The sequence below is a fragment of the Salmo trutta genome, chromosome 7 (genome assembly GCF_901001165.1).
Source record: "Salmo trutta chromosome 7, fSalTru1.1, whole genome shotgun sequence".
Lineage (NCBI taxonomy): Eukaryota > Metazoa > Chordata > Actinopteri > Salmoniformes > Salmonidae > Salmo > Salmo trutta.
In genome coordinates, this window is record NC_042963.1 from 57,704,226 (window position 1) to 57,717,741 (window position 13,516).

A 13,516-nucleotide genomic window follows, 5' to 3' on the forward strand; every position below is an offset into this window, starting at 1 on the left:
ATGCTCCTCGTGCTCTTCGTCGTCATCATCATCATTCATGATGTCATCTTCCTCATCCTCGCCGTCAGCTATCAGAGGTCTGTGGGGTCCTGGGTGATTCAGTAGTCCTGAAACATAAACAAACAACACAGTTAAAAACCTGCAGTCTGTCTGGTTGGTCATCGGTCTGTCTGGTTGGTCATCGGTCTGTCTGGTTGGTCATCGGTCTGTCTGGTTGGTCATCGGTCTAATCAGTCTGTCTGGTTGGTCATCAGTCTGTCTGGTTGGTCATCGGTCTGTCTGGTTGGTCATCGGTCTGTCTGGTTGGTCATCGGTCTGTCTGGTTGGTCATCGGTCTGTCTGGTTGGTCATCAGTCTGTCTGGTTGGTCATCGGTCTAATCAGTCTGTCTGGTTGGTCATCGGTCTGTCTGGTTGGTCATCGGTCTGTCTGGTTGGTCATCAGTCTGTCTGGTTCATCATCGGTCTGTCTGGTTGGTCATCGGTCTGTCTGGTTAGTCATCAGTCTGTCTGGTTGGTCATCAGTCTGTCTGGTTGGTCATCGGTCTGTCTGGTTGGTCATCAGTCTGTTTGGTTGGTCATCGGTCTGTCTGGTTGGTCATCAGTCTGTTTGGTTGGTCATCGGTCTGTCTGGTTGGTCATCAGTCTGTCTGGTTGGTCATCAGTCTGTCTGGTTGGTCATCAGTCTATCTGGTTGGTCATCGGTCTATCTGGTTGGTCATCGGTCTGTCTGGTTGGTCATCGGTCTGTCTGGTTGGTCATCGGTCTGTCTGGTTGGTCATCGGTCTGTCTGGTTGGTCATCGGTCTAATCGGTCTGTCTGGTTGGTCATCGGTCTGTCTGGTTGGTCATTGGTCTGTCTGGTTGGTCATCAGTCTATCTGGTTGGTCATCGGTCTATCTGGTTGGTCATCGGTCTATCTGGTTGGTCATCGGTCTGTCTGGTTGGTCATCGGTCTGTCTGGTTGGTCATCGGTCTGTCTGGTTGGTCATCGATCTGTCTGGTTGGTCATCGGTCTGTCTGGTTGGTCATCGGTCTGTCTGGTTGGTCATCGGTCTAATCGGTCTGTCTGGTTGGTCATCGGTCTGTCTGGTTGGTCATTGGTCTGTCTGGTTGGTCATCAGTCTGTCTGGTTCATCATCGGTCTGTCTGGTTGGTTATCGGTCTGTCATCGGTCTGTCTGGTTGGTCATCTGTCTGTCTGGTTGGTCATCAGTCTGTCTGGTTGGTCATCAGTCTGTCTGGTTGGTCATCGGTCTGTCTTGTTGGTCATCGGTCTGTCTGGTTGGTCATCAGTCTGTCTGGTTCATTTTTCTTCTATTACATGTCGGACGTTGGGACTGAATGGTTTAATATCACAGACTGTAATATACAGTAACCACTCTATACTACAGCATTAAATACAGAGCCTAAGAAAGGTCTCTTTACCGTTCTTCTTCAGGAAGTAAAGGGCGTCTTTATATCCCTGTTTACACATGGTCTTCATAACCTGAAACAAAGAAACACAGACCAAGTAAATATCCTCATTCAGAGAGTCTGTCTCCGTCTGTGTAAATAACATTGTGTAATGTCCTGTGTGGCTCGGGGTGGTAAGAATGTGTGATGGTAGCAAAGCCAAGCTCGTGGTTTCAATGCCTGCGCGGATCACAAACACACAATGTACTGTCACTTCGGATAGTACTACAGTATGTTAATTAGCATATTATTATTATTATTAAATTATGTAAATACATATATTATCATATCATTAGTGCAATATGTAAATTAATGTATTACCATAGAATTAGTACATTATGTAAATGCAGGTATATATAAATGAATGTGAGTTGCTACAGTACCTGTGGCTCAGGGGGGAACAGAGCCTGGACACTGTAGAGGTGTGTGTGTGTGTGTGTGTGTGTGTGTGTGTGTGGGTGTACCTGTGGCTCAGGGGGGAACAGAGCCTGGACACTGTAGAGGTGTGTGTGTGTGTGTGTGTGTGTGTGTGTGTGTGTGTGTGTGTGTGTGTACCTGTGGCTCAGGGGGGAACAGAGCCTGGACAGTGTAGAGGTGTGTGTGTGTGTGTGTGTGTGTGTGTGTGTGTGTGTGTGTGTGTGTGTGTGTGTGTGTGTGTGTGTGTGTGTGTGTGTGTGTGTGTGTGTGTGTGTGTGTGTGTACCTGTGGCTCAGGGGGGAACAGAGCTCTGGACACTCTGTACAGGTTGGTGAGGGTAAACTGGATAGAGGTGTTGGTGAATCGTAGTTCATGCATGTTGGTGGATCTGTCTCTAGGACAGATGTCACTCTCTCCAGAGAACGGAGACACAGTGATGGTGTTCTTCAGCTCATACTGAGGCAGATTATCACTGATACCACCGTCCACGTAACGCTGGAGGGAGGGAGGGAGGGAGGGAGAGAGAGAGGTAGAGAGAGAGGTAGAGAGAGGTAGAGAGAGGTAGAGAGAGAGAGAGAGAGGTAGAGAGAGAGGTAGAGAGAGAGAGAGAGAGAGAGAGAGAGAGAGAGAGAGAGAGAGGTAGAGAGAGAGGTAGAGAGAGGTAGAGAGAGGTAGAGAGAGAGAGAGAGAGAGAGAGGTAGAGAGAGAGAGAGAGAGAGAGAGGTAGAGAGAGAGAGAGAGAGAGAGAGAGAGAGAGAGAGAGAGAGAGAGGTAGAGAGAGAGAGAGAGAGAGAGAGAGAGGTAGAGAAAGAGGTAGAGAAAGAGGTAGAGAGGTAGAGAGAGGCAGAGAGAGAGGTAGAGAGAGAGAGAGAGAGGTAGAGAGAGAGGTAGAGAAAGAGAGAGAGAGGTAGAGAGAGAGGTAGAGAGAGAGGTAGAGAAAGAGAGAGTCAGGCAAAGAGATACTAAACTAAAATAACCATTTTGAGTCCGTTAAAACGTTGCTACATGGAGTATCTGTATCACTGTAATTCCAGTGGGTCAGCAGTTTACATACACTAAGTTGACTGTGCCTTTAAACAACTGGTGTCATGGCTTTAGAAGCTTCTGATAGGCTAATTGACATCATTTGAGTCAATTGGAGGTGTACCTGTGGATGTATTTCAAGGCCTACCTACAAACTCCTCAGTGCCTCTTTGCTTGACATCATGGGAAAATCAAAAGAAATCAGCCAAGACCTCAGAAAAAAATATATATTTTAAATCTCCTCCAGTCTGGTTCATCCTTGAGAGCAATTTCCAAACGCCTGAAGGTACCACGTTCATCTGTATAAACAATAGTATGCAAGTATAAACACCATGGGACCACGCAGCCATCATACCGCTCAGGAAGGAGACTTGTTCTATCTGCTAGAGATGAACGTACTTTGGTGTGAAAAGTGCAAATCAATCCCAGAACAACAGCATAGGACCTTGTGAAGATGCTGGAGGACACAGGAACAAAAGTATCTATATCCACAGTAAAACAAGTCCTATATCGACACAACCTGAAAGGCTGCTCAGCAAGGAAGAAGCCACTGCCAACCACCATAAAAAAGCCAGACTACGGTTTGCAACTGCACATGGGGACAAAGATCGTACTTTCTGGATAAATGTCCTCTGGTCTGATGAAACAAAAATAGAACTGTTTGGCCATAATGACCATCGTTATGTTTGGAGGAAGAGGGGGAGGCTTGCAAGCCGAAGAACAGCATCCTAACCGTGAAGCACGGGGGTGGCAGCATCATGTTGTGGGGGTGCTATGCTCCAGGACGGACTGGTGCACTTCACAAAATAGATGGCATCATGAGGAACGAAAATTATGTGGATATATTGAAGCAACATCTCAAGACATCAGTTTGGAAGTTAAAGCTTGGTCGCAAATGGGCCTTCCAAATGAACAATGACCCCAAGCATACTTCCAAAGTTATGGCTTAATGACAACAAAGTCAAGGTATTGGAGTGGCCATCACAAAGCACTGACATCAATCCTAATGAAAATTTGTGGGCAGACTTGAAAAAGCGTGTGCGAGCAAGGAGGCCTACAAACCTGACTCAGTTACACCAGCTCTGTCAGGAGGAATGGGCCAAAATTCACCAAACTTATTGTGGCAAGCTTGTGGAAGGCTACCCGAAACGTTTGACCCAAGTTAAACAATGTAAAGGCAATGTCACCAAATATTAATTGAATGTATGTAAACTTCAGACAGACTGACAGAATGTGATGAAAGAAATAAAAGCAGAAATAAATCATTCTCTCCGCTATTATTCTGATATTTCACATTCTTGGGTGTATACGGTAAAAGTAAAGATCTACTAGGGTATATACGGTAAAAGTAAAGATCTACTAGGGTATATACGGTAAAAGTAAAGATCTACTAGGGTATATACAGTAAAAGTAACAACATACTGGGGTGTATACGGTAAAAGTAAAAATATACTAGGGTGTATATGGTAAAAGTGCTTGTGGGAGGCATGTGAAGTGTTGTCAGTTGATAGTGTCTATAGTGACGTCAGGCCCAGTGTCCAGCCAGCACGAGGACAGCAGAGGAGAGGACAACCTTGAGATCTCTGCCAACACACTCATAAATGTGGCACTGTCACTGTCACATTGGTGCTCAGGTCCGGAGTTAGGTTCACACACACACACACACACACACACACACACACACACACACACACACACACACACACACACACACACACACACACACACGCACACACACACACACAGACACACTTCCCAAAGGCCAAAGAGAAACACTGATGTGAAATGTAATCTAATCCTTGTTAGAAAGTTAGCTAGAGTACTGGCCAAAACATTACTGTGTGAAACTGTGCCTTTATGACTTAAGTCTAAATTGATTGAACTGTATAGTCAAAGCCAAATCACATGTCACGTGTGTCATTCAACAGTCAGAACGGATGGAGAGAAAGATAACCTTCCAGAAATAGAGCAAGAGGCCTCCACCCAGAGAGAAAGAGGGACGGTACAGGAGGAGAAGAGACAGACAGGAGAGGGAGGGTAGAGGAGGAGAAGAGACAGACAGGAGAGGGTAGAGGAGGAGAAGAGACAGACAGGAGAGGATAGAGGAGGCGGAGAGACAGACAGGAGAGGGTAGAGGAGGAGAAGAGACAGACAGGAGAGGGTAGAGGAGGAGAAGAGACAGACAGGAGAGGGAGGGTAGAGGAGGAGAAGAGACAGACAGGAGAGGGAGGGTAGAGGAGGAGAAGAGACAGACAGGAGAGGATAGAGAGAGAGAGCAGGAGGGTAGAGGAGGAGAAGAGGCAGACAGGAGAGGGTAGAGAGAGAGAGCAGGAGGGTAGAGGAGGAGAAGAGGCAGACAGGAGAGGGTAGAGAGAGAGAGCAGGAGGGTAGAGGAGGAGAAGAGGCAGACAGGAGAGGGTAGAGAGAGAGAGCAGGAGGGTAGAGGAGGAGAAGAGACAGACAGGAGAGGGTAGAGGAGGAGAAGAGACAGACAGGAGAGGGTAGAGGAGGAGAAGAGACAGACAGGAGAGGATAGAGAGAGAGAGCAGGAGGGTAGAGGAGGAGAAGAGACAGACAGGAGAGGGTAGAGAGAGAGAGCAGGAGGGTAGAGGAGGAGAAGAGTAGAGAACTGGCTCTCCCTGAGCCAAGAAGAAGGACAACAACAATACAAGGAAACCATAGTCAGGGGACCGGGATTAAAGGTCAATAGGCTGGACGGACCTAGAGCTTGACCAATCACAGTGAAGAAAAGGGAGAGCTTGACCAATAAGAGTCAAGGAGAGGGGAGAGCCAACAATTAATTTAGAAAACGATCACATCGGTTCTAAAACGGTCTCTACTGACAACAGCTGTGCTTTCTCATAACTCATTTTTTGTACCATACATGTGATTTGATTTGGAAACAGGAAAGTATCTGTTTTCAAATGGTGCTCAGTATGTTTGTGTTGTGTAAAATCCACTTAACCAATGATAAGAAGAATTCCCACTATATGTCCAAGATGGAACACCAGAAGGGTCTTTATCGTAAACATCAAATATAAAATTACCCTTTTTTTTCTGGGATTAATTTCAAGGTTAAGATTTATGGAATAAGGTTCGCAGTGTGGTTAAGGTTTAGGTTTAAAATCAGATTCTAAGAAGAGAAATTGTAGAACTTTGACCTTCCACATTGGTCAGACAGTGACAACCAATAAGAAGGGAGTTGTACTCACCACACCCTGCAATGTAGGAGGGATCAGTCCACAGTACACAGGGATGTAGGCGCTGCAGACACAGGCCTGGGTCAGAACATAATACATTATGATGAGTCTAGTACACAGGCCTGGGTCAGAACATAATACATTATGATGAGTCTAGTACACAGGCCTGGATCAGAACACATTATGATGAGTCTAGTACACAGGCCTGGATAAAGAACACAATACATTATGATGAGTCTAGTACACAGGCCTGGGTCAGAACACAGTACATTATGATGAGTCTAGTACACAGGCCTGGATCAGAACACAGTACATCATGATGAGTCTAGTACACAGGCCTGGATCAGAACACATTATGATGAGTCTAGTACACAGGCCTGGATCAGAACACATTATGATGAGTCTAGTACACAGGCCTGGATCAGAACACAGTACATTATGATGAGTCTAGTACACAGGGATGGATCAGAACATAATACATTACCAATTTGTAAGTCGCTCTGGATAAGAGCGTCTGCTAAATGACTTAAATGTAAATGTAAATTATGAGTCTAGTACACAGGCCTGGATAAAGAACACAGTACATTATGATGAGTCTAGTACACAGGCCTGGATCAGAACACATTATGATGAGTCTAGTACACAGGCCTGGATAAAGAACACAACACATCATGTGTGTGTGTGTGTGTGTGTGTGTGTGTGTGTGTGTGTGTGTGTGTGTGTGTGTGTGTGTGTGTGTGTGTGTGTGTGTGTGTGTGTGTGACTGAGTAATACTGATTATAAATTAATTCAGTGAGCCTCAATATGATTCTGCCATGAGTTGGTTAGCTAAGGTGTGTGTGTGTGTGTGCGTGCGTGCGTGCGTGCGTGCGTGTGTGTGTGTGTGTGTGTGTCAACGTTTCGATCGGTGACGTTGTAATTGAACGTCTCAGGGTTTAATGCCTACCAAGCAGTTTCAGTTCAGAACATACTTTGGCTCTAGGTGAGTACTTGAGACACTCACGTGCAATAGGTCAATGAGTCAGTGGGAGTGGTTATATCAATATCTGGGTTTTATAGCTATAAGATGCTTAATGATCTGTGCCTGTCGTCTCAATAATAGTTAGCCTATACCTACATTTCTCAGTATTTATGCAAATCAGCTTCAATTCACAAGATAGTTTTACCAGCAAGTCAATGTTTTTAAAACTCTCACCTGCACTCAGCATTATGATTATGAGATGTTTCGTGATCGTGTCAGTCTCAAAACGAGCTCTCTGTGGGGGCCGCTTTCCCAAACAGAGGTTAAACCTCGTCTGGACTAAAAATCCCTTCCAATAGTAATCTCTCAGACAGACTACATAGACAAAGAAGTTACCATAGAACTGTCCTGACTTGTGGCGGTCACGAAATTTCATCAGCAGGTGATTGTGAAGCAAATAACTGGTCAGTGTCACGGTAATTGACCGTTTAATTAACATAAAAAATGTAGCATCTCCTGGACTCCACACACAGCCTACAAGACATTTTAAAAAGTCTAATAAATCCATGTAATATATCCTACACCTTCACAATAAATCCATTATTTATTTTAGACAGGCCTAAAGAAGCATTATGATATGAAGAAAATGTAGTTTATTTCAGAAGAACAGAATACTCTGAGTTGTCCTTTCGTTCGGCCCTGATCTGGCTATTCCATATGGCTGTGGGGCTACACTAGTTCATTTAGCAGGCCCTGATCTGGCTATTCCATATGGCTGTGGGGCTACACTAGTTCATTTAGCAGACAAGATTTGCTTAGAATTCCGTGGAATTATTTTTACATTATTTTATATTATGAAGAATACAATTGAACAAAGCTGAATAAAATCGTAATATTTTCTCCAAACGATTTGAGGGAGTGAGCACATGCAGCTATTCTGTGTTGAGCGGATAACAAAGAAATAAGTACTCCTATATGCTTAATTTATAGTTATTAATGTAACTTTAGTTGTTGTACAAACGTTGGGCTATATGTTTTGATGTTTAATACATTCTAAGGCTGCATGATGAGACTCTAATGATGATTTGAAAAAAGTCACATGAAAGGCATGAGACTCTGCTTTGTTTTTTTGTGCAGGCTGTACACACTTCATCAGTCTCTCATTCACACTTTGACAAACCCTTGATAATGCCTCGAATTTCACGGCGGCATCCCCTTTGTGGCCGTAATGGCCCCTAAAAAAAAAATCCATTCCTTTTGTGGCCTGGAGAGCTGCTGTCACGGCTGTCTGTTGAAGAAATGGACCAAAATGCGGCGGAATTCGGGTTCGTCATGATTTAATTCAAACGCGAACTACAAACAAAACATGAAAACTGACAGCCAACACAGTCCTGTCAGGTGCAACCACTGTGAAGAGGAACAATTACCCACAAACCCAAACGGCAAAATTAGGCAACTTATGTGTGACTCCCAATCAACCACAACCCTCTACAGCTGTGCCTGATTGGAAGTCACACGGCCAAAATCAATGAAACAATAAAACACACAGACTCTTCTGCCACGTCCTGACCCAACTACACCCTCTACTGGTCAGGACGTGACAGCTGCGTTGTGCCCTTCTCCCTGAGAGAGCTGCATTGTGCCCTTCTCCCTTCACTCCATCGCTCTCCATCACGCGATCATCCTTATCCGATTCCGAGGTGCATATTGAAGATGTATTTTTCATCGGCCAACAAGATGAGTAGTCCTAACGAACAGCAAAAGCACTAGCCTATGTCAATCTACTATCCCCCCACAGGACAAAAGTCAACCTATTCAATTCTGTGCGAGAAATAAATATTACGAACATATTCTGGGACAATGGTGGGATGCGATTGACCCCAAATTAATACAAACCTTTTTTTATGAAATTGTGGCTGACGCAACAGATCGAAACGTTTAGCTTAAAATATTGATCAACTATGAGGCTATTTCTTCACATTATAAGCGCAGCAATGCGCACACGGCAGTAGGATATAAGCGCGAATGTTCCATTAGCTGAAAACACCATTATCAAAAGTGACTGCAAATGTGATTATGCAAGTAATGCTTTTATTATAAAGCTGCATTTTAATGGTGAAAATTATCTTCCCCAAACGTGAAACTATATTAAATAAAGGTTCATCAAAATATAAAAATAAATACAAATGTATGCCAAGTTAGGCTCTACACTCATTGTAAAGCAGATTAATGTTCTTAATTTTAAGAAGTTATTTGGCTACTTTAGTTGTGATATAAACCTTATTAAAACATATAGGCCTATGGGTTAGGCTTCATGAGTTGTGATACTAACCTTATTAAAACATATAGGCCTATGGGTTAGGCTACATGAGGTGTGGGACTACGATTTGAACAAGTCACAAAAAAAGGCATTGTTTCTTATGCTGGGCGTCATTCACAAGTGATAAGCTAATATTGTCACACATCAGACTATTCTTGATTTAATCTTGTCTTTACAATATACTAAATAATATACAGTTGAAGTCAGAGGTTTACATACACCTTAGCAAAATACATTTAAACTCAGTTTTTAACAATTCCTGACATTTAATCCTAGTAAAAATTCCCTGTCTTAGGTCAGTTAGGATCACCACTTTATTTTAAGAATGTGAAATGTCAGAATAATAGTAGAGAGAATGATTTATTTCAGCTTTTATTTCTTTCATCTCATTCCCAGTGGGTCAGAAGTTTACATACACTCAATTATTATTTGGTAGCATTGCCTTTAAATTGTTTAACTTGGGTCAAACGTTTCGGGTAGCCTTCCACAAGCTTCCCACAATAAGTTGGGTGAATTTTGGCCCATTCCTCCTGACAGAGCTGGTGTAACTGAGTCAGGTTTGTAGGCCTCCTTGCTCGCACACACTTTTTCAGTTCTGCCCACAAATTGTCTATAGGATTGAGGTCAGGGCTTTGTGATGGCCACTCCAGTATATTGACTTTGTTGTCCTTAAGTCATTTTGCCACAACTTTGGAAGTACGCTTTGTGAAGTGCACCAGTCCCTCCTGAAGCAAAGCACCCCCACAACATGATGCTGCCACCCCCGTGCTTCACGGTTGGAAGAGTGTTCTTTGGCTTGCAAGCCTCCCCCTTTTTCCTCCAAACATAACGATGGTTATTATGCCCAAACAGTTCTATTTTTGTTTCATCAGACCAGAGGACATTTCTCCAAAAAGTACGATCTTTGTCCCCATTTGCAGTTACAAACCGTAGTCTGGCTTTTTTATGGCGGTTTTGGAGCAGTGGCTTCTTCCTTGCTGAGCAGCCTTTCAGGTTATGCCAATATAGGACTTGTTTTACTGTGGATATAGATACTTTGTACCTGTTTCCTCCAGCATCTTGACAAGGTCCTTTGCTGTTGTTCTGGGATTGATTTGCACTTTTCGCACCAAAGTACATTCATCTCTAGGAGACAGAACGCATCTCCTTCCTGAGCGGTATGGCGGCTGCGTGGTCCCATGGTGTTTATACTTGCGTACTATTGTTTATACAGATGAACGTGGTACCTTCAGGTGTTTGGAAATTGCTCCCAAGGATGAACCAGACTTGTGGAGGTCTTGGCTGATGTCAAGCAAAGAGGCGCTGAGTTCAAAGGTAGGCCTTGAAATACATCCACAGGTTCACCTCCAATTGACTCAAATGATGTCAATTAGCCTATCAGAAGCCATGGCATCATTTTCTGTAATTTTCCAAGCTGTTTAAAGGCCCAGTCAACTTAACGTATGTAAACTTCTGACCCACTGGAATTGTGATACAGTGAATTATAAGTGAAATAATCTGTCTGTAATCTATAATCTGTCTGTGTCTTACTTGTGTCGTGCACAAAGTAGATGTCCTAACCGACTTGCCAAAACTATAGTTTGTTAACAAGAAATTTGTGGAGTGGTTGAAAAAACGAGTTTTAATGACTCCAACCTAAGTGTATGTAAACTTCTGACTTCAACTGTATGCATTAGGCTATATTCCTGTTGTAAAGAGAAGCAATGTGCTTAATATTAGTAATGTTGAGAAATAAATATAGAATATGTATCTGTTGGGATCCTCCTCTTTTTATTAGAGGCCATCACTCTGTTTTCTCCCGCAATTGCATAGCCTATAGAAATGTTGCGCAACATGAGCTCACGGGCTCTCATGAAGAGATTTATTGGATTTTCGATCCCATTTGCATTGATGTCAGAGTTATTAGAGGGACAATAGAGTGCTGAGTACCAGGTAGTTAGCTAGTTTGGTAGGCTACTAATGACCATCAGCAGCATCAGAGCTGGGAGAAGCCTAATTAAAGTGACTAAACGGACGCGTGGAATTTGACTGGCTTCATGACTCGTGACCGCTGGTGTGGCGGTAATACAGTCACCGTAACAGCCCTAGTCGTGATACTACGGGATGTGTCAGATAACAAGCAGCTTTAGTTTAGGTGCTTTGGAAAAAAAATCACGATTTCACAACTGTTAGCATCTTTCACATTTTGGAAGGAGACGGGACATTTAGACTTGCAAAGAGAGAGGGTTACAATCTCTTCTCAACACATATGGAACCCAGAACTTAATCAACCATCTGACAAATTACGCAAAATGTTTGTTCTGCGTTAACTTATTTCATTACATTTCATTTCAGTCATTTAGCAGACGCTCTTATCCAGAGCGACTTACAGTAGTGAATGCATACATTTCATACATTTTTTCTCTGTACTTATTTCAATAGAATAGAATCTCCATAGAGAATGTTTTTTTTTTTAGTCCAGGATCAGGTTTAATCTGTGTCTGGGAAACCAGTGCTATGTGTTTCAATGGTCATTTATTTCCGGTCAGAATATGTTTTCAGACCCTCACCTGCACCAGTTCCTCCTTGCTGTTGAAGTGGGACACCAAGACGTTCTCTCCGTCGGTCACCCTGGTCAGTGATATGCCGAGCCGCCCTGTGGCACTGTGGTGAGAATCGGCTGGCAGGGTTTTATACAGCATGTTACGCATGATCTTCACCAGGTTGAAAGATGGGTGCATAGGCCCCAGGAAACGTTTCCGGGCATCCTTAGCCACATCAATGATGTTGGCACCTGCCTCACCTGATGAGGAATCAAGAAAATGACAGAATATTTTTATTATACAGTATGTTACAGATCATTAGGCCTATGTCGTTGGTAACATTATGCTGTGACAATATAATGGCCATCTCTATTTACATTTTAGCAGACGCTCTTATCTAGAGCGACTTACAGTAGTGAATGCATACATTTCATACATTTTTTGTTTTTTTCGTACTGGCCCCCGTGGGAATCGAACCCACAACACTGGCGTTGCAAACGCCATGCTCTACCAACTGAGCCACACGGGACCATGTTTCTATGGTTGGCAACGGGAAAAACATTAATGTGTATTACTTTCACTAGGAAGACATGAAGCGAAACAGGGTGGGTAACAGTAGACAATCAACATACAGACAGTGCACAGAGAGGACAGACAGCAAAATAAGGCACGAAACTAACACACACACACACGCAGTCAAATGATTAAGTAACAATTAGAGTAAAGTTCAGCGCTGCCTACCTAAACACGCTCCGGTGACCAGCGCAGATGCGGTGAGCGCCCCTGCCGATGCCCCGTATATGTGACGGGCGTTGTGGACTAGGAAAGGGCTCTGTTCCAGTAAACAACTTGCTACACCAATATGATAGATCCCCAAAAAGCCGCAACCTGCAAAGGAAATGTTCCACGTCGAGTCTAGAGGAAACATAGCTAACTACTATCTGAGAGACAGTCGATTTAGACAGAAAGCTCCTGCAAAAAAAAGTTCACAACTAGTTATCTAAAGTGTTGGTAATAAATACCACAGTCTTTGAATGTTGAAAATGTGTGGGGGAAAAAAATGTCAGCTATTTGTAGTTGTTGTACCCTTTTGTCGTTCCCCTGAGAGATCTGTCTGTTTTCATATAGTTCAACTGACTGTTAACAAGTTGATTGTCTTTCTGTTCTTGAGGACATCTTCACCATTCTCTTCCTCACACGTTCATTATTTTTATTTTGTTGTAAGACAATTACCTGTTGGAAATTAGTAACGTATTTGTCCCCAAAAAAACAATCACTTTATTCAAGCGAAAGTGTTCAACATCAGTCATTGAAAGCGGTGTCCCCTCTCTGGCACTTTCGTTCCTCTCTGTCCCATTTGTTTCCACGACGAGGAGGAAGGGAGTGATGTTTTCATCACAATGTCCAATCACCATCTGTATTCCTGAAACACTCGTCCTATCAGTGGCTGAGTTGTATGTGACGGCCTCCTCACCTCCTTTCTGCCGTCACTCGGAATGTCTTGGGTTTTATTCTGAGAGGGGCTTGTCGGTGTCCCCGTTTGTCACCTGTCCCTGTCGCATTTGGCCTATATCTTCTCTTACTCTTGATTGTAATTGGTCAACAGAATACTTACATCATTT

General features: G+C 43.5%; 1 protein-coding gene across 1 annotated transcript in view; it reads right to left on the reverse strand.

Annotated features, from left to right (window-relative positions):
- Positions 1–13,295, reverse strand: part of pnpla2 (patatin-like phospholipase domain containing 2) — a 26,140-nt gene extending 12,845 nt beyond the window's left edge. Inside the window, exons 1-6 of the mRNA XM_029759515.1 lie at positions 12,636–13,295; positions 11,922–12,154; positions 6,104–6,169; positions 2,154–2,363; positions 1,425–1,485; positions 1–107 (exon numbers count right to left, since the gene is read on the reverse strand). The exon at positions 1–107 is cut by the window's left edge and continues 115 nt beyond it. Coding sequence (XP_029615375.1) covers positions 1–107; positions 1,425–1,485; positions 2,154–2,363; positions 6,104–6,169; positions 11,922–12,154; positions 12,636–12,822 — 864 coding nt within the window. The 5' untranslated portion in view covers positions 12,823–13,295. The remainder of the gene's footprint in view (positions 108–1,424; positions 1,486–2,153; positions 2,364–6,103; positions 6,170–11,921; positions 12,155–12,635) is intronic.
- Between the last annotated feature and the right edge of the window lie 221 nt (positions 13,296–13,516).